The sequence below is a fragment of the Carcharhinus amblyrhynchos genome, chromosome 5 (assembly GCF_965287045.1).
Source record: "Carcharhinus amblyrhynchos chromosome 5, sCarAmb.v2.hapA, whole genome shotgun sequence".
Taxonomy (NCBI): Eukaryota; Metazoa; Chordata; class Chondrichthyes; order Carcharhiniformes; family Carcharhinidae; genus Carcharhinus; species Carcharhinus amblyrhynchos.
Window position 1 is genome coordinate 82,030,091 of NC_137328.1, and position 25,949 is coordinate 82,056,039.

Below are 25,949 nucleotides of genomic sequence, written 5' to 3' on the forward strand. Positions count from 1 at the left end.
AGGAACAACAGGAAGGGATGTCAGCTACACTCCTTAATGCCACAGGGGTTACAGAACAATTTGGGTGCAGTCAATGGCACCCAGCACCTGTGGAAAGAGTGAAATCTAGGTGAATCCCATAGTTCCTCCATCCTGGATAGCCTGATTCTGGTCAAAACTGAAGCAGTACACTCTCGAAAAAATACATCCATCACCTCACTGGTGCACCTCCTTGGGCAGCATGGTAGCACAGTGCTTAGCACTGCTGCTTCACAGTGCCACAGACCCAGGTTCATTTCCCGGCTTGGCTTACTGTCTGTGTGGAGTTTGCACTTTCTCCCTATGTCTGCGTGGGTTTCTTCTGAGTGCTCTGGTTTCCTCCCACATTCTGAAAGACATGCTGGTTAGGTGCGTTGGCCCAAACAAGCGCTGGACTGTGGGGGCTAGGGGAATTTCACAGTAACTTCATTGCAATGCTAATGTAAGTTTTACTTGTGACTAATAAATAGACTTTAAAAACTTGTGTGCAGAAGTTTGTGAGATGCCATAAAAGGTTGTCTGAGAAATCCTGGAAGGAACCAGTCACATAAAAATTAATGGCAGCTGTTGTGACTTTCAAAGCCACAGGAAATGGATGGCCTCCTAGTTCCATGGCACCAACTCTGGTAGAAAGGTGAGCACTTCATTCTCTCTGATCCACAGTATGTGTAAGTTGGAGAATTGCTGGAGGCCAGGAATTTGATGAAGCCCTATTAGATGACATGCCTCTAGGTGCAGTCATGCCTCAAAATTTTATGCCAACATAAAATGCGATGCAGACCTCTAAGAACATAGAACAATACAGCACAGTATAGGCCCTTCGGCACTCAATGTTGTGTCGAGCTATGTCTGAACCCAAGATCAAGCTATCCCACTCCCTATCATTCTGATGTGTTCCATGTGCCTATCCAATAACCGCGTGAAAGTCCCTAAAGTGTTCGACACCACTATCACAGCAGGCAGTGCATTCCACACCCCAGCCACTGGCTCTGAGTAAAAAACCTACCTCGACATCCCTCCTATGTCTCCCACCCTGAACCTTATAGTTATGCCCCCTAGTAATAGCTACTTCCACCCGAGGAAATAGTCTCTCACATGTACTCTATTTCCTCCATCATCTTATAAACATCTATTAAGTCGCTGCTCATCCTCCTCCGCTCTAAAGAGAAAAGCCCCAGCTCCCTCATAAGACCTACCTCCAAACCAGGCAGCATCCTGGTAAATCTCCTCTACACACTCTCCAATGCTTCCACATCCTTCTTATAGTGAGGTGACCAGAACTGCACACAATATTCCAAATGTGGTCTCACCAAGGTCCTGCATAATTGCAGCATAACCCCACGACTCAAACTCAAACCCCCTGTTAATAAACGCTAACCGCTGTAAGCCTTCTTCACGGCTCTATCCACTGGAATGGCAACCTTCAGAGATCTGTAGATATGAACGCCAAGATCTCTTTATTCCTTCACATTCCTCAGAACCTTGCCGTTGACCTTGTAATCCACATTCAAGTCTGTTCTATCAAAATGAGTCACCTTGCACTTATCAGGGTTAAACTCCATCTGCCACTTTTCGGCCCAGCTCTGCATCTTATCAATGTCTCTTTGTAGCCTACAAGAGCCCTCCACCTCATCCACTACTCCACCAATCTTGGTGTCATCAGCAAATTCACTAGTACACCCTTCAGCCCCCTCTTCCAAGTCATTGATAAAAATCAAACAGCAGAGGACCCAGCACCGATCCGTGTTACATCGCTGGTAATGGCCTCCAGTCTGAAAATTTTTCCTTCACCACCATCCCCTGTCTTCTATGAGACAGCCAATTACGTATCCAATTGGCCAAATTTCTTCCTATCCCACACCTTCTTACTTTCTTCGTGAGCCTACCGTGGGGAACCTTATCAAACGTCTTACTAAAATCTATGTATACGACATCAACTGCTCTACTTTCGTTTACACACTTAGTTACCTCCTCAAAGCATTCAATCAAATTTGTGAGGCAAGACCTACCCCTCACGAAACCGTGCTGACTATTCCAGATTAAGCTGCATCTTTCCAAATGCCCATAAATCCTATTCTTTAGGACCCTTTCCATTAACTTAACGGCCACCGAAGACAGACACTCTGGCCTATAATTACCAGGGTCATTCCTATTTCTTTTCTTGAAGACAGGATCATTTGCCACTCTCCAGTCCTCTGGCACAATCCCCGTGGACAGTGAGGACCCAAAGATCAAAGCTAAAGGCTCCGCAATCTCGTCCTTGCCTCCCAAAGTATCCTAGGATGTATCCCATCTGGCCCAGGGGACTTATCGACCCTCAGGTTTTTCAAATTTGCTAATACATCTTCCCTCAGAACATCTGCCTCCTCCAATCTATCAGCCTGTATCACACACTCATCCTCAAATGTATAGCCCCTCTCCTTAGTGAACACTGAAGAAAAGTATTCATTCAACACCTTGCCTATCTTTTCTGACTCCATGCACAAGTTCCCACTACTATCCTTGACTGGGCCTAACCTCACCCTGGTCACTCTTTTATTTCTCACAGAAGAGTAAAAAGCCTTGGGGTTTTTCTTTATCCGACCCACCAAGGACTTCTCATGCCCCCTCCCAGCTGTCCAAAGCCCTTTTTTTTTAAAAAAAAACTCATTCCTAGCTACCTTGTAACCGTCAAGCAATCCAACTGAACCTTGTTTCTTCATCCTTACATACGCTTCTTTTTTCCTCTTGACAAGACATTCAACCTCCTTCGTGTGCCATGGTTCCCTCACCCGGCCATTTCCTCCCTGCCTGACAGGGACACACCTATCAAGGTCACGTAGTATTTGTTCCTTGAACAAGCTCCACTTTTCGTTTGTGCCCATGCCTGACATTTTCTGTTCCCATCTTATGCTCTTATGCAATTTTCCACTCCAATTCCATTCTTGCCTGGAAAAAGCAATCCCGGCCTAAGTACCAGCCTTGGTTCACTGGTAGCCTCTCACTAATGAGTCAGAAAGCTGTGGGTTTAAGCTCCACTCCAAAGTATTGAGGACAAAATCTAGGTTGACACTTAGTGAACTAAGTGAGTACAGAATGATCAGGGATGCTTTCAGCTGAGATGTTAAACTGAGATTTGTTTATCCCCTCATTCAACAGAAAGGATCATACAGAAAAATCAAAGGAGTTTCCTGGTCAATGTTTATGCTTCAACAACATAATTAAAACAGATTGTTTATCTTATTATTATTTGTGGTAGCCTTTGACACAGAAAACAGTAACACTAAGCAACAATTGTAATTTGATTGTAAAATGTTTGATGAGTCTGTAATTTTTTTTATAAATAGTTTGAAAGGACTTTGAAAAATCTGAACTAAGGAAAATGAAATGTGGAAGACAGAAAAAGCAGTAGTAGTGCAGGAGTTCAGATTGTTTCGAATGGCTGTGCACCAAACAGAAAGAATTATATACGTAGGACAAAACTGTGTGTAGAATCTGCTGCCTATGGAGAATCAGCTAAGTCCTTGAAGGAAAGAAACTGAAATTCTGCATGTGTCACTGAAATGGAGACATACAGGCAGAGTGGATTGTCTATTAGATCAGTGAGATAGCCTCTGTTGTATGTGCTATTCCTTGTGTAGTTTCTTGACCATACCAAGTGTAATTTGCCTGTTATTTAATGTTTAGTTTATGTTGATTCTGACTTGCATTAAAGTAAAAGTTACAAAAAGTGAAATCTTGTTAGTAATTTCTGCATTTGGGGAGTTGTTCAGAAAATTTGGTTTCTTTTCGTTTACAGGTCCCCACCAGGGTTGTAACAGTGCACTAACTGGCATCACATTTTCCTATATACAACAGTGTACAACTATCTATGGCTTGCGATTTGACCCTGAATACATGACCAGCACTAAATATATGCCATTTCTAAGAAGCAAAAGCACTAAAAATACAATAAGCTCCATAAGGATACGAAAAGAGAAAGTATGTTAATGTATCTAAAACAGCAACCAAAATTTTAAGTCCTTTGGAGATGGGCTGGAGTGTAAGAAGGCTAATGAAATGGTGGTGAATGGCAACAGGAGGCAAAGGCTGCAGTATTCCTGGCCAAAGAGGTAGGCCACTATCCTTGATGAGATAGTTACCTGAGCAAAATTCTAATTGGCCATTGCTGTTAAAGTTGCTACCGTGATCCCACTGTTTGTCATGCAGACTCAAGAGGCCAGATTTGTCATGACTTATGGTATGCCAACAAAATCACAGCCAATATAAAACTTTCAAACACAAGCAAAATTTAAAACAAATCCATACTAGACAGCAAAATAAACTCCCAGAAACAAACTTTTTCATCCTGGTGCTACTCTGTCTCTCTCTCTCTTTCTCTCCTTCATAGTGCCCATCTTTTTTCCCAGGGTTGGGATGCTTTTGTTCCCAAAGTTACAAGATTCTTCAACAAAGGAACAAGTATCCAAAATAAAGAGATGGCCATGTCCATTTCCTGATAACGCCATAGCACAATTTACATTTTGATTTAAAAAACTCAGTTTCTCCCAAAAACTACCTTATATAATACTTCCTGCATTGTATTTACCTGAATCGGCCATTTAAAAGTTCAAAGGCATTCTCTATCTCCAGCATTTGAGCAGCTCTTGAACTCAGTCCCTCTGTGAGTAGCACCACCTATTTAAAATGGTACAATTAATAATTATGTAGAATACTAGCACACTGGAGATCACAAAAATGATTAATAACCAGAATGCAGGATTAAGAAAACTAGGAATTGAGTTTAGGAGTCGGGAGATAATGCTGCAGCTGTGTAAGACCCTGGTCAGACCCCACTCGGAGTACTGTGCTCAATTCTAATCGCCTCATTACAGGAAGGATGTGGAAGCCATAGAAAAGGGTGCAGAGGACACTTACAAGGATGTTGCCTGGATTAGGTGGCATGCCTTATGAGGATAGGTTGAGAGAGCTCGGTCTAGACAAAGGATGAGAGGTGACCTGATAGAGGTGTACAAGTTGTTGAGAGGTATTGATTGAGTGGATTCTAAGAGGCTTTTTCCCAGGGCTGAAATGGCTGCCACAAGAGGACACAGGTTTAGGGTGCTGGGGAGAAGGTACAGAGGAGATGTCAGGGTTAGGTTTTTCACTCAGAGGGTGGTGGGTGCTTGGAATCAGCTGCTGGCGGTGGTGGTGGAGGCAGGTTCGTTAGAGTCTTTTAAGAGACTTTTGGATAAGTACATGGGATTTAGTAAGATAGAGGGTTATAGATAAGCCTAGTGGGTAGGGACAGGTTCGGCGCAACTTGGGGGGTCAAAGGGCCTGTTTGTGCTGTAGTTTTTCTATGTTCTAGGCTTGAATCTGAAACTTAAGTGGATCTTGTGTAATATTGCTTTTTTTTTTGGAAAATAACTTGTGAAAGGATGAATCTGGGATCAAAGTTGTGGGGAACCAGTGAACCTCAAAAAATAATTTATTTAATTTGGGCCAAAACTTACAAAATTAAAGCAGGAGTAGGCCATTAATTTAAATATTAAACTAGAGATTTTGAATATAAAAGTAATGAGCCCCATGAACACTGAATTCAGGAAGCCTGAGTAAGGATTCTTCAATCAGATTAGTGGAGAAAAACAGTTGCGTGCCCTTTTCACATAGATCTGTTCCACTGCAGAGGGCGTTGCGCTGAAATGGATTTCTAATTACTGCAAGCTCCAAACAGGAGCACGTAGAAAGTTTGTGTAATGAAAAGTGATCACAAAATTCAGACCATAAATTATTCACACTGAACTTGCAAAATGGAAAGCTGTTGACAATCAGATCAGGGCTAGTAAAAATTAAACAGCACGGTGGAACAGTAGTTAACACTGCTACCTCTCAGCGCCAGAGACCGAGGTCAATTCCCATCTTGGGTGACTGTGTGGAGTTTGCACATTCTTCCTGTGTCTGCACAGGCTTCCTTAGGATACTCCTGTTTGCTCCAACAGTCCAAAGATATGCAGGTTAGATGGATTAGCCATGCTAAATTGCTGTCCTGAAATGTGTAGGCTAGAGGGATTAGTGGAGTAAATGCACGATGTTACAGATTTGAGGTGGGGTGGGCCTGGGTGAGATGCTCTGTCAGAACTGGTGCAGACTCAATGAGCCAAATGGTCGTCTCCTGCACTGTGGAGATTCCATGATTCTAGTCTATGATGCCTTACAATCAATCTTGAAACAAAAAGTTAATTTGATCAAAGAACTGCTACAGTGCAGAAGGGGAACATTTAGCCCATCGAGGCTGCACCAACTCTCCAACAGTGCATCTTACCCAGGCTCTATCCCCTCAACCCAACATATTTACCCCACTAATCCCCCTACCGTACACATCCTGGGATACTAAGGGGCAATTTTGCACGGCTTCATCCTAGGTTATAAAATCATTAATTATTGAAACTGAACTTGGAAAAAGATCATTTCAATCTACGGTGGAAAACAGGTTAGAGCCAGAGCAATTCCTATAAAACATAATGCAAGTTGCACCTGATTGCGCTTCATAAGGCACTATTGCTATATAGAATGAAGTAAAAGGAGCAGGTTTAAATTGTTTGTTGTTACCTGGTGCAAATCATACAGAAGTGTCTCCAGTTGCCATTGTAAATAGAGCTAATATGGTATAATCTTTAAAAATGTTCCACATGTGTTCTCTCTCTCTTCCTCTCATAAAAGCTGTTGGCTTCTAAATAGGATTATTTGGGAGTGCAATTTGTACCATATGTGATTACATCATCTCAATGAAATAAAAAAGGTCAAAACATTGATATCACAATTGAAAGCAGACAGCTCAGTGGGTAACAAAAATCCAACAATTCAGAATCCACCAGTTTAGCTTTGAGTTTAAACATTTAGGAGGTAAAGCTTCTGCTTGGTTGTGTGGGTTTTTCTTGTGCAGTTCACAAAGTTAATGCAACTTGTACAAAAGATAGGGAAAGTAAGTGCAATTTACATTCAGTGCAAATTGAGTTTCTATAGGCTGTTGTGCTAGTTTTAAAATGTGTGCTAGAAGTGATCCCACCCACAATTGTGGCCACAGCCCAGATTAAACTAGTCAAAGACATTTCCAGTATCTTAAAATTGGGTGACCCACAAAAGATGGACTCATACTGTGATTAAGGGCTATGGGCAGCAGGCGGGAAAGTGGAACTGATCCACTTCAGATCAGCCATGATCTTATTGAATGGCGGGGCAGGCTCGAAGGGCTAGATGGCATACTCCAGCTCCTATTTCTTATGTTCTTATTAAAATGCTCATATTTGATAATCAATGCATTTTCAGTTATATTAATCCAATTGCACCAAATTACCACTCTTGAATACATAAAATGAGTAGTTATAAAATAAAAGCTAAATTCTAATAAAGTGCTGGATTATACTGCATTATGGCAGATTTCTTCTCATAGTGGGTGCAGTTTCAGGTGCAATTTTCACCCTGATTGTCAACAATGCCATTTAAAAATGACAAAAAAACAAGAACAACCAGCTCTGCACAAGAGGAGACAAAAATCTATAATATTCTCTTGCAAATTACTTTACCTGCCTCTCCAGCTGCATTATTTGAGCCTTCAGTAGAGTTACACGTCGTTCATCATAGCGCCCATTCCACCTTTCTTCCAGCAACTGCTGATATTGCAATCTTTAAAGAAAAAGGCAAACATAACTTTAACAGAAGTTATAATTTATTTTGTTGGAAATGATAGACATGTAAAAATGAAAAAAGTTGAATGTTTTGCTTCCAGGAACAGCTCTTACCTGTGAAAATTTAATAGGAATTTAAAATACAACGTAATAGGCTTTTCAAGTTGTCTTGCACAAAAGGCAATCACATTAGACAACTTGTAAAGAACAATGGAAAGCTGTACCCTCATTTTAGTTAATCTTTTTCCTCATGTTCCCACTAGCTTACTTTCAAACTGTATTTTCCCTTTATTAATCAATCCCTTGTTCCACCTTTGCTGAATTTAAAAAGGTAGTTTTATTTATTAGTCACAAGTAGGCTTACATTAACACTGCAAAGAAGTTACTGTGAAAATCCCCTAGTCATCAGACTCCAGTGCCTGAGCACACTGAGGGAGAATTTAGCATGGCCAATGCACCTAACCAGCGTGTCTTTCAGACTGTGGTATGACAGAGCACCAGAAAGAAATCCACGCAGACACGGGGGAGAACGTGCAGACTCCGCACAGACAGTGACCCAAGCTGGAAATCGAACCCAGGTCCCTGCAGCTGTGACCACCACTGTGCCACCATGCTGGCCATGCTCCTAATCCTCAGGCCTATTGCTTTTTCTTGCCTATCTGTATGCTTCTTTTTTGAATCCAATGCTATCTCTAATTTCTCTTGTAATTCACGGTTTGACCACAGTTCCTTTACTATTTTTACACCAAACAGGAATAAATAACTTTTGGGGTTTACTTATTCATTCCTTGAATGCCTGCCATTGCCGGTCCACTGTTCTTCCTTTCAGTAATATTTCCCAGGCCACCACAGCTAACTCATGCCTCATACCATCATAGCTGCCTTTAGAGAGTCAGAACCCTGGCCTCAGAATCAACTACCTCACTATCCACCTTAAAAAGAATTCTATCATCTTATGGTCTCGCATCTCTCAACTAGACTGCCAACTAATCCTTTCTAATATTAAAACTTTACAAAATTAAGTCCAAAATGTGATTGGCGCAGGCCTGGAGGGCCTAAGGACCTGTTCCTGTGCTGTTCTTTGTAATAACTCAATGGTGCACAAGAAGCTTGTGGCACCCAGTGCACATATATTTAAAGGTGGTATGCATTAGTCAGCTTTATGCAGTTTTGTCTGGAGCTTTCTTGACGATGTCTTTCTTAGCCGCCAGTTTCTTCGCCTTCTTCACCTTCATTGCCTGCTTGGTGAGTTTCAAGGTGCCAGAAGTGCCTTTGCCGGTATAAGTCTACAAATTCATTACTAATATGTCTGAGATCAACATTTTGTTGAACTCTGTGGCATAAGTTGGGGAGCTGGAGAATAACAACTTGTATGGAGACTCTGGGCTTACAAGCGCGAGTCAGCTGCGGGGGTGGGGGTAGGGTGTTGAGAGGGATCAGGAACAGAGCAGTGGAAGAACAATCCAGGGAGGACAAGAGTGGGTCGGGGCAAAGAGTGAAGTGAGAAGGGTCTGGCTTACTAGGTGAAGTGGGTCAAGGTAGAAAATAAGGAGCCTAAAAGACAAGTCACCACTGTCCACGTGGGTCCATCTCAGGATATTGGCTGGCAAGGGGAACATTCACAGTCATGTTCAATTGCTGGAATACCTATAGGTCTCATACACTCAATCTTCCACAAACATAGGAGCAGGAAGAGAGGATGCAACAAAGAAGAATTCTTGTTGATTAACAACTGAGGCTACAATGTCAGCAGTCAGGAGGGGGAGGTTGGTCACGGATGCAGCCATCCTGTGAAGGCATTGTAGAATTACAGAATTGTTACAGTTCAAAAGGAGGCCAGACTATTGTGCCTGCACTGGTTGCCGAAATGAGCATCATGACTTAGTGCCATTCTTCTGCCTTTTCCCAAAACTCTTGCACATTGTTCCAATCAAGTAATCACCTAATGCTCCTTTAATGCCTCGATTGAATCTGCCTCCAGTACAACTCCATTTCAGATCTGAATCACTCACATTTTCTCTCATGTCACTTTTGTTTTTGCAAATCACTCTAAATCTGTGCCCTCTCATTTCAATTCTTTCAGGAGTGGGAACAGTTTCTCCCTATCTACTCTGTCCAGAGCCCTCATGATTTTGAGCATCTCTATCATCTAACTCTAGAGCAGCACCGCAGGCTGGGATAATTGCCCCCCTTTTGTTCACCCTAATGCCAGAATCACCTTCTCTCCAAGGATGACAGTCCCAGTCTCTCCAATCCATCCTCATAACTGAAGTGGTTCACCTCTGGAACCATTTTTGTAAACCTTCCAATGTATCTACATCCTTCCTGTACTGTAGTGTCTAAAACTGTACACAATACTGCAGCTAAGATACAACTGGTGTCGTGTATTAGTGGAGCATAACTTCCTTGTTCTTGTAAATCAATGCCCCTATTAATTAAGCCCTATATTAAATGCCCTCTCCATCTGGTCTCCTACCACAAATGATATATGCATACATATAAATACGCAGGTTTCTCTGCTTGTGCACTCCCTTTTATATTGTCTAGCACTAGTGCATTACCACGTCTTCAGGCCAAGAATTAACAGCCAATATCAGAGAAGCAATGTCAATGACTGAGACTGTGCTGGGAAGCGACCACTGAAATACATGGGATTGTGCAGCAATATCTGCAGCCATGTAGATTTATCAGGAACCCCATTCTAAATGGCCCTCAAGATAACTACATAGCTCAATCTTTCATTACTCATGCTTTCCAAGGCTCCTCTAACAACATATGTGGCTTATCACAGGCTGCCACATACAGGTGCATAAAGGTGATCAATGCTCTTTTCCCTTGTGTTAGTGAAACCATCAATTACTCCACAGATAAGAATAGCCAGGCAGCAAGAGTTTTGGGCTTTGGGTCCATCACTCTTTTTCCCGATAGTGCAAGATGTCATCACCTGCATTCATGGTCATTAGCGAACCTTGGACCAAACAGAGGCATTTCCAAATTGCAGGCACTTTCATTCTTTGTCTGTGATCACAGATCACTTCAAAGAATCATGCTTGTTTCTCAGGGAGCTCTCATCACGCATACATTTTGTACAACTCCTATAGCTTTTTGACGTCTGTGATGATACTGTGTCTTTAAGAAATTTATTTTAGTTATATTTCAGGGTCTGTTCTATGCACTCAGGGCCATTTTGTCAGGATCCAGCAGCACTGTATTGTTATTTCAGTAGCATAATTGATCTTAATTGTTACAATGTTTGTTCTAATCTGGACTAATAACTTTTTTTTGTGTTTCCCCTAGGATGTTGCAAAATAGGGCTTGACAGTGAAGGTCACATGACTGGGTACAGCTAGGCTTTCACAAAGAACTCGAGGCAGTCTGCTTTTTGAGATCTTTAGAAAGAGGTCGCTTTCTCTGTATCTCTTGCTCTGTCTAAAGTAGAGACTGAAATACATCAGGAAATAAGTTTCTGTCTGAGATTCTGCTGTCTGGGGGTGGAGTTTTTCTGGAGGTTACAGCATGAGCATTGGAAGATAGGTGTTTGACTGGAACACTCTCCAGAGGTGTTAAGAGGCCAGATATCTAGTAGCTACATAAGAATATTTCATTTCCTGTGCTAACTGGTTTTAAAGAAAGGACTTATGTCTACGTGGGTATATTGGCAAATTGGAACAATTGAAATAACTAACTGTTAAGAATTACATTTTGCTTGGTTTCAGTCTTTTAAGTTATACTAATTATTTTTGTTACATTCTAACTGTGTTCTTAAACAAAGTTTGCTTTGATAAAAGCTTCCTAGTGGGTCACTTGAATCATTCCTGGAGTGAAATACCTTGGCCGGGATTCTCCCAAACAAATTCTAACTCCCCAATTCACATGAAACAGATGCAACTCCTGCTGTTTTTTTAAAATGGGATTTTCAGACTGAATCTCCCACACTCTTAGAATGACAGAGTGCCCAAGCAGGATTTCCTCTGAAAATCAAGGGGCAGGGTTTATTCCCATCCGAGGGGCTGGCAGCACAGCGCTCAGCGGCTACTGCACATGTGCTAATCTGTCATCGCTGAGATCAGTGCACGTGCAGTCGCTCTGCACTGCCAGCCTCCCGATTGCTGGCCTTCTGATCCCACCTCCCTGCCATCATCTTCCTCCCTCTGCCACCAATCCCAGTGTATACAGTGAAAAGGAAGGACTTTAGAAAAAGAAATAATCAGCCATGGATATCTCAGGAAATAAAGGAGTATCAAATTGAAAGAAAATGTATACAAAGTGGCAAAGATTAGTGGGAAACTAGAGGATTGGGAAATCTTTAAAGGTCAACAGAAAGCCACCTGAAAAGCTATAAAGAAAAGTAAGATGGGCTATGAGAGTAAACTAGCTCAGAATATAAAAACAATAGCAAAACTTTCTACTAATGTATAAACCGAAAAAGAGTGGCTAAAGTAAACATTGGTCTTTTAGAGGATGAGAAGGGGGATGTAATAACTGGAAATGTGAAAATGGCTGAGGCATTGAACAGATATTTTGTGTCGTTCTTCACAGTGGAAGACAAATAACATGCCAAAAATTGACGACAGGAAGGCTATTGCATATGAGGACCCATAAACTATCATTGTCAAGAAAGAGGTAGTGCTGGGCAAGCTAATGAGACTAAAGTTGGGTCAAGTCTCCTGACCTTGATGGAATGCATCCTAGGGTACTAAAAGAGATGGCGAGGGAAATAGCAAATGCACAAGTGATAATTTACCAAAATTCACTGAACTCTGGGGTGGTTCCCGCAGATTGGAAAACAGCAAATGTGACGCCACTGTTTAAAAGGAGGAGGTAGACAGAAGGCGGGTAACTATAGGCTGGTTAGCTTAACTTCTGTAGTAGAGAAAATGCTTGAATCTATCATCAAGGAAGAAATAGCAAGACATCTGGATATAAATTGTCCATTGGTAAGTCAAAGCATGGGTTCATGAAGGGAAGGTCATGTTTGATTAATTTGGTGGAATTCTTTGAGAACATTACATGTGCAGTAGACAATGGGAGACCTGTGGATGTGGTGTATCTGGATTTCCAGAAGGCATTTGACAAAGTGCCATACCAAAGACTGCTACATTAGCTAAAAGGTACATGGTGTTACAGGTAATGTATCAGCATGGATAGGGGATTGGTTAACTAACAAAAAGCAAAGAATGGGGGTAAATAGGTGGTTTTCTGGTTGGAGATCAGTGACTAGTGGTGTGCCTCAGGGATCAGTGTTGGGGCCACAATTGTTTACAATTTACATAGATGGTTTGAGTTGGGAACCAAGTGTACTGCGTCAAAATTCGTAGATGACACTAAGATGAGTGGCAGATCAAAGTGTGCAGAGGGATATGGATAGTCTAAATGAGTGTGCGAGGGTATGACAGATCTGAGGTCATCCATTTTGGTAGGAATAATAGCGAAATGGACTATTATTTAAATAGTAAATAATTGCAGCATGCTACTGTGCAGAGGGACCCAAGTGCGCTCGTGCAAGGATCGCAAGGAGTTGGTTTGCAGGTAATTAAGAAGGCAAATGGAGTTTTGTCCTTCATTGCTAGAGGGATGGAGTTTAAAAACGAGGTTATGTTGCAGCTATATAAAGGCACTGGTGAGGCCAACCTGGAGTACTGTGTACAGTTTTGGTCTCCGTACTTGAGAAAGGATATATTGGCATTGGAGGTGGTGCAGAGAAGATTCACTAGGTTGATTTTGGAATTGAGGGGGTTGGCTTATGAGGAGAGACTGAGTAGACTGGGGTTAGACTCATTGGAATTCAGAAGAATGAGGGGAGATCTTATAGGAAGATATAAGATTATGAAGGGAATAGATAACATAGAAACAGGGACGTTTTTCCACTGGCAGGTGAAGCTAGAACTAGGAGGCATGTCCTCAAAATAAGAGGCAGCAGATTTTGGGGTTGTGAATCTGTGGTATTCCCTGCCCAGTGAAGCAGATGAGTCTACCTCATTGTATGTTTTTAAGGCAAGGGTAGATAAATGATCGAACAGTAAATGAATTAAAGGGTTATGGCGAGCAGGTGGGTAAGTGGAGCTGAGTCCACGAAAAGATCAGCCATGATCTTACTGAATGGCAGAGCAGGCTCGAGAGGCTGGATGGCCTACTCCTGCTACTAGTTCTTATGTTCTTATCCCGAATACAGAATGGTAGCAGGGCCCCCCACCTCCACCAATCAGCCCCCCCAAATAGGCCCCACCCCCTTGGCACACCCAATGCCCAGTGGGCAATGCCAAAGTCCCCCTTGAGCATTGCTTGTTTGTTCCTTGGGCAGTGCCAGGGAGCCAGACTGGGGCTGGCGCTCACCCTTACCCCACACTGCCCAGGGGGAGGGGGAGGGGCCTCCATGATCTCTGTTCCCACCAGCAGGGTCGGACCGCTTGTTCCCCATTAGAGGGGAGCAATAGTAAACTCTGCTGGAGTGAACAACTCCTGGCAGGGAGAGATGCTAGCAGACCTGGAGATTTCAGTCCTGGGCCACTAATGGGATGGGAATTCAAATGTAACTATTGAAATGGCACTACAAATCTTGGCCTTGGAGACACACAGAGGCCGTGGCATCAGTAGGAAGCCTGCAAAATGGCCTCCGCTAATGTCTCCCAGCTTGTTGTGCCTCTACTGCAGTGCAGCAGGCTAGGAGAACTGTCCCCCCTCCGCCCGTTATGTTCATCCTAATGCCAGAATCAAATGTTAAAGTTGGGATCTAGATTACCTTCATAATATATCTGATCTGGTGCTTAACAAGCCACAATGCAGGTTGAAGGCTAGATCCTGAGTGACAAGGGCTGCCCTTCCAGACCTAGTTGGTAAAATCAAAGATTCAACCCAGATCGCAGCAGAAGAACTTGTCAATATAGTGCATAGCTCCACCAGAGCCATCAAACAAACCACAGGCCTGTTGAAAATGCACTTCCCCTGCCTTGACAGATCTGGAGAGTCTCTGCAAAGCATACCAGAGAGGGGATCACAAATAGTTGTAGCATGCTGTGTACTGCACAATGTAACTACACGATGCAGATAAAGAGGAATAGTACAGTAGGTCACCTCCTCAGATAAGCATGAATTCGATGTGCCTGAGGAGGCAGCCATGAATACGTATGAGCATTTGCTGGGTGCTAGGGCCATCAGGAGAAGTGCATGAGATACAAGGGAAATCCCATCACATAGTAGCTTCATGTTACCATGGTCCCAACGTCATAACTCTATTTCCAACTTTGAACATAGACCAACCCCTGCTAGCTTCCCTGCTGCAGCTTCCTCCAGACTTGCATCTGTTGTCACATGGAAGAGAAAAAGAAGCAGAGCTTTGTCACACATATTTGTTAGTTTGTACTTATGCTCCTTTTGGACATATATCAATCAGCCTATCAAAACTTAGAAATTCAATCTTGCACTACCTTTCCAGAACCTTAAGTTAACCTATAACATTTCAATTAGCCTTGCTGAAAGCGATCTCAGACACAGTCTCTCAAAAGCCACAGAAAGAAGGGCCAGCTGAGCCAGCAAGTTCAGCATTGTCCCATAGACTGTCAAGTACAAAACTTGGCACTAACATGAACATTCAATAAAGAGCAAACACTAACACAGAACATTGTTCCTTCCACAACAATGGAAATGTCCCTAACTCCCCTGTAACTATCAATGCGTGCAAACCATTAGATATGCCAGTACATTTAGCTCTTTGACTGGCTAGTCCCAACAAATGACAATAATGTACGCACGAATAAAGTGAAACCAATGTGATATGCAACATTTACAAAATGACACTTCAACTTGAAAAACATCTGTTCTACTTTTGTGCTCTTAAATCTTACGTTAAGTCATTAAGTCAATTTAAATGCATGCAAATACATTTAAATGGCCATTGCGCCTGTTTTGGGTGGGGTCCCTATCACGGTGATTTTCAAGCTTTGGTAAAAGGGGGAACCGGCATGGAGGCAGGCGCAGATCATGCTACTCACCTCATGCTCTGCTTTACCAAGTGTTCGCGCCCAAAAACGGATACAACTTGATAGTAAAATCTGGCCCAAAGACAATTGCAAGATAGTGGTCAGAATGGGAGTCTTTTTTAGGTAATCAAGTCTTTACAGGTACTGAAAAGACTCGCATTCCAACCATTATCTTGCAATTGTAGCTTTGTCTATATATGCTGTGCTTGTGAAACCTACCTCTCCACTCATCTGATGAAGGAGCAGTGCTCTGAAAAATCATGATTCTAAACAAACCAGTTGGACTTTAATCTAAGGTGGGACTTCTTACTCAAACCAGGTTAAATAAAAGATTATTATTAGTGAAGGCTGATTAGTTTTGAATAAAGGACCAATATACAAAAAGATAACAATAGTGTAACTCATGTTAGATTTTTTAATATAATACTGCTTGTTGAAGTATATTTATTCACCTCACACAAAGTCACTGTGTGAACAAACTGTACATGACTGTGGAGAACAGTATCATATGGTTCAACAGCCTAATAAAGGAACAAGAGCTTCTACACTGAATGGCAATTCCAAATGTTAGCAGATTACACAAACAATTGATAATGGGATGAATGAAATTGGAAGTCATTTTGGTAAAGAGGGAATGTTATGAGGAGAAGACAACGAGATTGGGAAAGACAGGTTGAGACGTGAAAAGGAAGCAGAGGCACCAAATATGGCCAAAAGGTACACGTGACGACCCAAGAAGCTCATGGTGGATAATAAACATCAAAAGGTGGGACTTTCAACCCAAAGCTTAGACAAAGAATTCACACCCCATAGGATATATTTTGAAATGAAGTAAATCTTTAAAAGACCAAAAAGATCTTGTTAACAATCCATCCAGATAAGTACTCCTGAGAAAGGGTATAATGCCTTGAGGGAAGATCATTGCAGTAGACAGTGGAAAGGACTAATGGAAGATCCTACTCAAAACCATCAGGGAGGGAGGGAGGGTTGTTAGTACATGCCAGCCATCCTGCCTTATCTGGATAGGCAACCTGTCATGATTGTATATTTTTGCTGGAGAACTTAGACTTAGCTCTTCCAGTGGAATAACAGGTAGCAAGACTCCACCACTTGCCCCAGTTCATCAAAATTTCTTTCATTCCAGCCCAAATGGATATACTACACCAGGTCTCCTTTGGCCAGCCCTAAGTATGGATGATGGTGTCCATTCTACTGTCACTCTAGCAGGCAGAAGATATGTTCTGTCAGCTCCAGTGTGTGTCTCTATCAAGAAGAACAGCAGACACCTCTAACCAGTCTTCTGTAGTACTTCTTTTCTGATGCTCTTTATGTGACACACAGAATCTTATGTAGGTAGTGCTAGTGAAAGATGTCAAACTTACCTTAGCCTTTCTGAACATGAACCTTCTGGAGGTAGGGGAAACGGTTGACATCCTTGATGTTCTGTTGTCTGATGTTAATGGGAGGGCCTTGTTGCCATCCAGTCATCATTAACTTTGACATCACACAGCTAATGCTTAAACCAATCTTGGCATTGCTACTCTCAAGACTAGCGGTCATGTTTTGGTGCCTCAGGATGCCAAAGTCTGCACCCATCATTGCCTTCTTCATGATGAGTGAAGAAGTGGAAAAGGAATGGAGAGTGTATGAAGTCTTGCTGTACTCCTGTGATGATGCTGAAGTAGTCAGTGTAGCCCATACTTGTCTTGATGCAGCAGGTGCTGTCACAGTGTAAGGCTTAGCAGATGTTAATATATTACTCCAGGGGCCATACTTTCTTGCAATGTACTGGAGTGGCTGTTCATGGATGCTATTAAAAGCCTTCTTGAAATCAATTAAGTTGGTAACAAATGGCTTCTGATATTCTAGATTCAGCACTATGATTTCCTGAATGTAAAGATCTGCTTATTAAATAGTCAGCCACCCCAGAAATCACCCTATTCTTTAGGAAAGGTATGGCCTACCTCTGCTTTTAATCTGTTGAGGGGTATAGTGCTGAGAACCTTGCCAGGTAATGACAGCAATGCTATGCCCTTTCAGCTGTTAGTCACTGAGGTTCCTTTTCTTTGGCAGCTTGATAATTTTGTCTCCCTCCACAGTCCCGATTTGCTGTGATGTCCTTGCATGTTTCAACAGCTCTGTTAGTATCTCATCAATCCCAGGTATCATGTTGTTCTTCAAGCTTTTGATGGCCCTTTGGCCCTCTGGTCATTTCTCCCAGATTGAAATTCAGCAACTGAGGTGTGATTGTCATCAAATTTGGATGTGAAACTGAGGTTGGGTTGGTTAAGGAACTCCTTAACGTTTTCTGTCCATTCGCCTCCTGCTCCTCATCAAATTAAAAGTGCTCAACTGTCCTTGCTGCTGATTGGTATAGTGATCTTGCTTCTTGCACCAGTCAACTCCCTTAAAACCCTGTAAGATATCTCAGAGTATTTTCATTTGCTGTTTTTGGAACCTCCTTGTCTTTTAACTCTATCCATCCTCATTTGGTACGCCTGTAGCTCCTCTTCACGGCTTCATCCAATCTTCTGTACTTCTCATTGTCCCCTCATCTTTACTAGTTTCCTTTCATCAATCAACTCCTATGTTAGGTCAATGATCCATCATTCTTTGTTAGTTTCTCTCCTACATCCAATGATGACCTCTACACTCTCCTTAATTTTGAAAATTTCCCACTATTCCTCAATCCTGCCCACTCACTATTCCTCAATGTTGCCCACATTCAGTGGTGCTTCATAATAGCAACACAAGGCCAATCAGAAACTGTCCAATCTGTCATTGGAACTTAGAAAATAGGAGGAGTAAGTCATTCAACTCATTGACCCTGCTCTGCCATTCAAACAAATCATTGATAATTTTACACATTCAGCACCATTTGCAAATCCTCACATACTGAAGTCGTTCATGTCCAAAATGCAGCAAGACCTGGACAATATCCAGGCTTGGTATGGTGAGAAACTTCCATGTCACACAAGTGCATGGTGATGAACATCTCCAACAAGAGAGAATCTAACCATCACCCCTTGATATTCAATGTTATTACGATCACAGAATCCCCTACAATCAACATTGAGGGTTACTATTGACCAGAAACTGAACTGGACCAACCATATAAATACTGTGGTTAAAAGAGCAAGCCAGAAGCCAGGAATCCTGCAGTACGTAACTCACTTCTTGACACCCCAAAGCTTATTCACCGTCTACAAGGTACATCTCAGGAGCATGATGGAAAACTCTCCCATTGCCTGGATCAATCGCAGCTATGTTTCTGGGTGGATTGCCTTGAATATCCCAGTAAATTTTTGTAGGTCACATTCATTCAGACCACATTCAAATGCTAAGATGTCCTTGAAAATCCATTTGCAGATGAGGTGCAATATCCTTTATTGGATAATGCAGATCCTGTTAAATATATAAACTTTTTCAAGAGAGGTCAAATTCTGGAGGCTATACTGTCAGATCACTCCTTTGATCTTTATTGCTGATAATGTTGTCAGTCCAGCAATTGCACCAATTGTCCTTTTTGTCAAAACCTGCAACACTCAGCATCCACAGAGCTCCACAAAGGTTTGCTTGATTTGAGTTGCATCTTCAGTAGGTTCTGAAGATCTTCATGAATTGGCAATTCTAGATTGGTTTTAATGCAGCTAATGCTTCCAACAGTTTTGCTTTCCAGTGCAGATCTGGAGGTGGGACTTCAGACAAGACTGGGGCCATTGTAAAGTATTGATTCCGGTATACCACTGTGTATCCTGATTTAACTCAGTTTATGCAGTAAAACACTAATAATACTACACATACTGAATAAACATGTCAACATGATGCTAGAAATGGGCCTTACCATTGTCTTTTATTATTTATATGAGGATGTGTCTAGGCGGTGGATAGAGGAGAGCCGGTGGATGTGGTCTTTCTGGATTTTCAGAAGGCGTTTGACAAGGTACCTCACAAGAGGTTATTGCAGAAGGTCAGGGGACATGGAGTTGGGGGTAGGGTGTTAGCGTGGATAGAGGATTGGTTGTCAAATAGGAGGCAGAGAGTGGGGGTCAATGGGTGCTATTCGGATTGGCGGATGGTGACTAGTGGAGTGCCCCAGGGGTCAGTGCTGGGGCCTCAGCTTTTTACCATTTATATAGATGATCTGGAGGAGGGAACCGAGTGTAGGGTGTCGAAATTTGCTGATGACACCAAGATTGGTGGAACGGCAAATTGTGCGGGGTGTGTGGAGAGTCTACAGAAGGATCTAGATAAGCTGGGCGAATGGGCCAGGAAATGGCAAATGGAATTTAATGTTGGCAAGTGCAAGGTGGTCCACTTTGGTAGGAATAATGGTAGGAAGGATTATTACTTACGTGGCGAAAAACTGCAGCAGGCGACGGTGCAGAGGGACCTTGGGGTCCTTGTGCATGAGTCACAAAAACCCAGCCTGCAGGTGCAGCAGGTGGTCAGGAAGGCGAATGGGATTGAATATAAAAGTAGGGAGGTCTTGCTGCGGCTGTATAGGGCATTGGTGAGGCCGCAGCTGGAGTACTGTGTGCAGTTTTGGGTGCCGTACTTACGCAAGGATATTTTGGCCTTGGAGGGAGTGCAGAGGAGGTTTACTAGGCTGATGCTGGAGTTGAGGGGGTTGAGCTATGAGGAAAGGCTGAATAAACTAGGCTTGTACTCGTTAGAGTTTAGAAGAATGAGGGGAGATCTCATTGAGACGTATAAGATGATGAATGGGATGGATAGGATAGAGGTGGAGAGACTCTTCCTGCTCAAAGGATAGTAGGACTAGGGGGCACAGCTTCAAGATAAAGGGGGGGCGGTTTAGAACGGAGTTGAGGAGGAACTTCTTCACTCAAAGGGTGGTGAATCTCTGGAATTCTCTGCCCGTTGAAGTGGTGGAGGCTACCTCGCTAAATATTTTTAAGACGCGGGTTGATGGGTTTTTGATAAGAGAGGGGATTAAGGGTTATGGGGAGAGGGCGGGAACGTGGAACTGAGCCACGACAGATCAGCCATGATCTTATTGAATGGCGGGGCAGGCTCGAAGGGCTAGATGGGCTAGATGGCCTAGATGGCCTACTCCTGCTCCTATTTCTTATGTATGTTCTTATGTTCTTAAAGTATTGTCATGATGGCACAAAGGAAGCCATAAATAATACATAGTTGTTTCATACTTGGAAAGAAAAGAGTAAGAAGACAAACTGCCCATTGATAACTAGATAATTTCATTAAATATTTGTCAATTTATAATAATAATACTAGAAACTAAAATAACAAAAAAAAAACTTTTTTTTGGCTGAAAAATCAGTTTATATAAGATATTCAAAGAACAAAGAAAATTACAGCATAGGATCAGGCTCTTCAGCCCTCCAAACATGCACTGTCCATGCTGCCCAATTTAACTAAAACCCCCTACCCTTCCAGGGACCATATCCCTCTATTCCCATCCTATTCATGTACTTGTCAAAACGCCCCATAAAACTCACTACCGTATCCCTTCCACTACCTCCTCTGGCAATGAGTTCCAGGTACCCACCACTCTCACGACAAAATTTGCCTCATACATCTCCTTTAAACCTTGCTCCTCGCACCTTAAACCTATGCCCCCTAGTAATTGACTCTTCCACCTGGGAAAAGCTTCTGACTATCCACTCTGTCCATATTTCTCATAATCTTGTAGACTTCTATCAGGTCTCCCCTCAACCCCCATCGTTCCAGTGAGAACAAACCAAGTTTCGTCAATCTCTCCTCGTAGCTAACGCCCTCCATACCCTCTCCAAAGCCTCCACATCCTTCTGGTAGTGTGGCAGCCAGAATTGAACACCATATTCTAAGTGCAGCCTAACTAAGGTTCTATAAAGCTGCAACATGACTTGCCAATTTTTAAACTCAATACCCTGGCCGATGAAGGTTACCATGCCATGTGCCTTCTTGACTACCTTTTCCCCTTGCAGTGCCACCCTGTGACCTGTGTACCTGTACAGCCAGAGCCCTCTACCTATCATTACTCCTAAGGGCTCTGCCATTTACTGTATTTTTCCTATCTGTATTAGACCTTCCAAAGTACATTAGCTCACATTTGTCCGGATTAAACTCCATTTGCCACCTCTCCGCCCAAGTCTCCAACTGATCAATATCCTGCTGTATCTTCTGATGGTCCTCATCGCTATCCGCAAATCCACCAACCTTTGTGTCGTCTGCAAACTTACTAATCAATCCAATTACATTTTCCTCCAAATCACATATACAAACAGCAAAAGGTCAAAGTACTGATCCCTGAGGAACACTACTTGTCACAGCCCTCCATTCAGAAACACACCCTTCCGCAGCTACCCTCTGTCTTCTTTGACCAAGCCTGTTTTGTATCCACCTTGCTAGCTCACCTCTGATCCCATGTGACTTTATCTTCTGCAGTCTGCCATGAGGGACCTGGTCAAAGGCCTTATTCAAGTGGCCACTTGCTCAATTTAGCACAAAATCTCTTTGTTACTGAGAAAATCACTAAATGATGTTAAATGATAGCAGTGAATGTCTATTTATCAGACTGGATGGAAGTATACAAGTGTGCTGCCTAAGGATTGGTATTACAATCTATTCTCTTTTTGATATATATTAATAATTTACATGTGCAAACAGGACATAATTGCAAAGTTTGCAAATGGCACAAAACTTGGATGACTCAAAACCCAAAATATAGTTAACAATGGGGGAGGATAGTAATAAACATATGGGAAGACACATGCAGCTGCCATTTAACCCGGGAGAAGTGATGCATTATGATAGGGTGAATAAAGAAAAGCAGAATATTGCATCCAGTTACAACCATTGCATTTTAGGGAGGCAGGGGGATCCTTGACGGGGTCCTCCTGCAAAGGAGATTGACCAGAATTGTTCCAGAGATGAGGCATTTTAGATTCAAGGTTGGGTCGGAGGAGCTGGGATTATCCTGCCTGGAATGAATGAGATGGAGGACAGATATAGGTACAAAAGATTGAAACAGATTTGGATATAATCATAGAATCCCTACAGTGCAGGTCATTTGGCCCATCGAATCTGCACTGACTCTCTGGCACAGTGTCTTACCCAGCCCTCTCCCCTGCCATACATTCACCATGGCTAATCTATCTAACCTACACATCTTGGGACACTAAAGGGTGATTTAGCAAGACCAATCCACCTAAACCACACACCTTTGGACTACAGACCACCACAGAGTGTTGAAAGCTAATTCAATAATAACTTTGAAAAGGCAATTTGATAATAACTTGAAGAAATAACACTCTGCGCGCCTATACTGAATGATGTGATTGGATTTATTATTGTCACATGTATTAACATACAGTGAAAATTATTGTTTCTTGCACCCTATACAGACAAGCATACCATTCATAGAAAAGGAAACGAGACTGCAGAATGTAGTGTTACAGTCATAGCTAGGGTGTAGAGAAAAATCAATTTAATGCAAGGTAAATTCATTCAAAAGTCTGACAGAAGCAGGGAAGAAGCTGTTTGTGAATCGATTGGTACGCGACCTCAGACTTTTATCTTTTTCCCCAACGGAAGAAGGTGGAAGACAGAATGTCCAGGGTGCATGAAGTCCTTAATTATGCTGGCTGCTTTACTGAGGCAGAGGGAAGTGTAGACAGAGTCAATGGATGGGAGGCAGGTTTGCATGATGGATTGGGCTACATTCACAACCTTTTGAAGTTCCTTGCGGTCTTGGGCAAAGCAGGAGCCATGCCAAGCTCTGTTACAACCAGAAAGAATACTTTCTATGTTGCATCTAGGAAAAGTTGGCGAGAGTCGTAGCTGACATGCCAAATTTCCTCAAGTCTTCTGAGAAAGTAGAGGTGTTGGTGGGCTTTCTTAACTATAGCGGTGGCGTGGGGAGGACCAGGACAAATTGTTGGTGATCTGGACACCTAAAAACTTGAAGCTCTCGACCCTTCCTACTTCGTCCCCATTGATGTGGACAGGGGCATGAACCCCTTTATGCTTCCTGAAGTCAATGACAATCTCCTTCGTTTTGTTGACATTGAGGGAGAGATTATTATTGCCGCACCAGTTCACCAGATCCTCTATCTCATTCCTGTACTCTGTTTGAGATCTGACTCATTATGGTGAAGGGGAATTTGGCCACACAGTCATAAGTGTATATGGAGTATAGTAGGGAGCTGAGAACATAGCCTTGTGGCGCACTGGTGTTGAGGGTGATTGTGGAGGAGGTATTGTTGCCTATCCTTACTGATTGTTGCCTGTGAGTTAGGAAGTTTGGGATCCAGTCGCAGAGGGAGGTGCTGAGGCCCATGCATGGAGTTTGGAAATGAGTTTTGTGGGAATAAATGGTGTTGAAGGCGGAGTTGTAGTCAATAAATAGGAGTCTGACATAGGTGTTCTTGTTATCTAGGTGTTCCAAGGTTGAGTGCAGGGCCAGGGAGTTGGCGTCTGCTATGGATCTGTTGTGGCAGTAGGCAAACTGTAGTAGATTCAGGTAGTTCGGGACACTGGAATTGATTTGTGCCATTATTAGTCTTTCGAAGCACTTCATAATGATGGATATCAGAGCCACCAGGCAATAGTCATTAAGGCATGCTGCTTGGTTTTTCTTAGGTACCGAGATGATGGTCATCTTCTTGAAGCAAATAGGACAGCAAATGAAGCTAATTGGGTTGCTTTTTTCCAGAGCCAACACAAGCACAATGGATTAACTGCATTCTTCATTGCCATCTCATGAAAGAAGGGATAGACAGGCTATCAACTCAAACAGCATATGCTCAGCCACCTAATTTCTGCAGTTCTAGAGGAAAATGCAAGAAACCTAAACATGCAAAATCTGACTTTTTTGAAAAAGTTTAAATTGAAACAACCAGTGTACATAGCAAATCAAATGCCAATCAAAAGAACTCACCTTAAATTTTCCAGCTCATATTTCAACTGTTTGTTCTCTGCTTTCAGTTTCTAGTGGACAGAATTAAAGCTTTATCTCAACATGAAATATTATAGATGAATATATCAATCACCAGTGTTTCAAATGTCCTTTTTTAATGTTTAGTTTTAACAAGATACAGCATTTCCCACAAGGGTGGCACGAACAAAGCAAACTTAAAGCATTTAATTGGGCATGATGCAGGGGAACAAGTAAGGTGTGATTCTCCCAGCCTGCAGCACTGCTTTAGCAACACAGCAGGCTGGGAGACTCAAGCGGAAGCTATGTAGCGGGCTCCCCGTTGGGCACCACAGCATCCATGAGTCTCCAACCACCAGATTTATGGTGGTGTCCGGTCCGTGATCAACATGAAGCTGCATAAATTATTTAAACGATTATCTTAATCTCACTGGCAGGCCTGGGACTGAAGCCTCTGGGCATGCTAGACCACCACCCCACTGCCACCCCCCACCCCCTCCGTGTTTGACTCCTTGGGGGTTTATAATAGCCTCCCACACTTGTGGGGAGTTAGCAGCCCAACCCCGCTGAAGTGAGGGGGGGGGGGTGGGTATGGAGGTCCCCCAGGAAGTCGAGGGATAAGTGGAGGTGCCCCTTGGCATTGCCAGCTTGGCCCTCTGACACTGCCCAAGAGGCACTGCTGTCCACTTGGCACTGCTCACTGGGCATCAGGGCCTCTGTGTGTGAGTGGGGGGGGGGGGGGGGGGGGGGGGGGGGGCCCTGCTGGCATTCTGCACTTAGTGGTGGCAGAGAGAGGCGCGCCAGTGATCAATGCGGGCCAGCCACAGGGGGGGGGGGGGGGGGGAAGAGGTAGTGCGAGTCAAGGCTGGCTCTGACAAATTTAGGGGATGGCCAGCACTCAAAATGGTGGTAATATAGTGGGGGGGGGGAGGGGAGGGGTCGCACGACCAGTTATATGGGGTTGTGGGGGGTCAGCAGTGCAGGGTTATTGCACATGTGCTGATCTGTCAGCACTGAGATCGACGCATGTGTAGTGGCCCACTCAGCACTATGCTGCTGGCTCTCCAACGGGAATAGGCCTTACCCCCGATTTTTAATGATATTTATGCTAGTGCACTCTGCAATGCAGCGTGTGGGAAGTTCATTTTGAAAATCCCACTGAAAAAACCAGCAGGATTTATTCCAGTTTTGAGGTGGATTCGACACTAAGAATCTTTTTGAGAGAAACCCACCCCTGGTTTGAAATTCAATCTCGTTGAATGACAAACAAGATAAAAACATAGAAATAGGTGCAGGCTGTTTAGACCCTTGAGCCTATTCCACTATTCCTGAAAATCATGGTCATTCAATGGCTTAAGTCAATGTACCTACCTTTGCCCATTCCCTTTAATACTTTTAGATAATAAATAT

General features: G+C 43.0%; 1 protein-coding gene across 1 annotated transcript in view; it reads right to left on the reverse strand.

Annotated features, from left to right (window-relative positions):
• LOC145343138 (uncharacterized) overlaps nt 1-25,949 on the reverse strand; it is a 193,809-nt gene that overhangs the window by 146,143 nt on the left and 21,717 nt on the right. The window contains exons 3-5 of the mRNA XM_080189082.1: nt 24,543-24,592; nt 7,563-7,662; nt 4,586-4,674 (exon numbers count right to left, since the gene is read on the reverse strand). Coding sequence (XP_080045208.1) covers nt 4,586-4,674; nt 7,563-7,662; nt 24,543-24,592 — 239 coding nt within the window. The remainder of the gene's footprint in view (nt 1-4,585; nt 4,675-7,562; nt 7,663-24,542; nt 24,593-25,949) is intronic.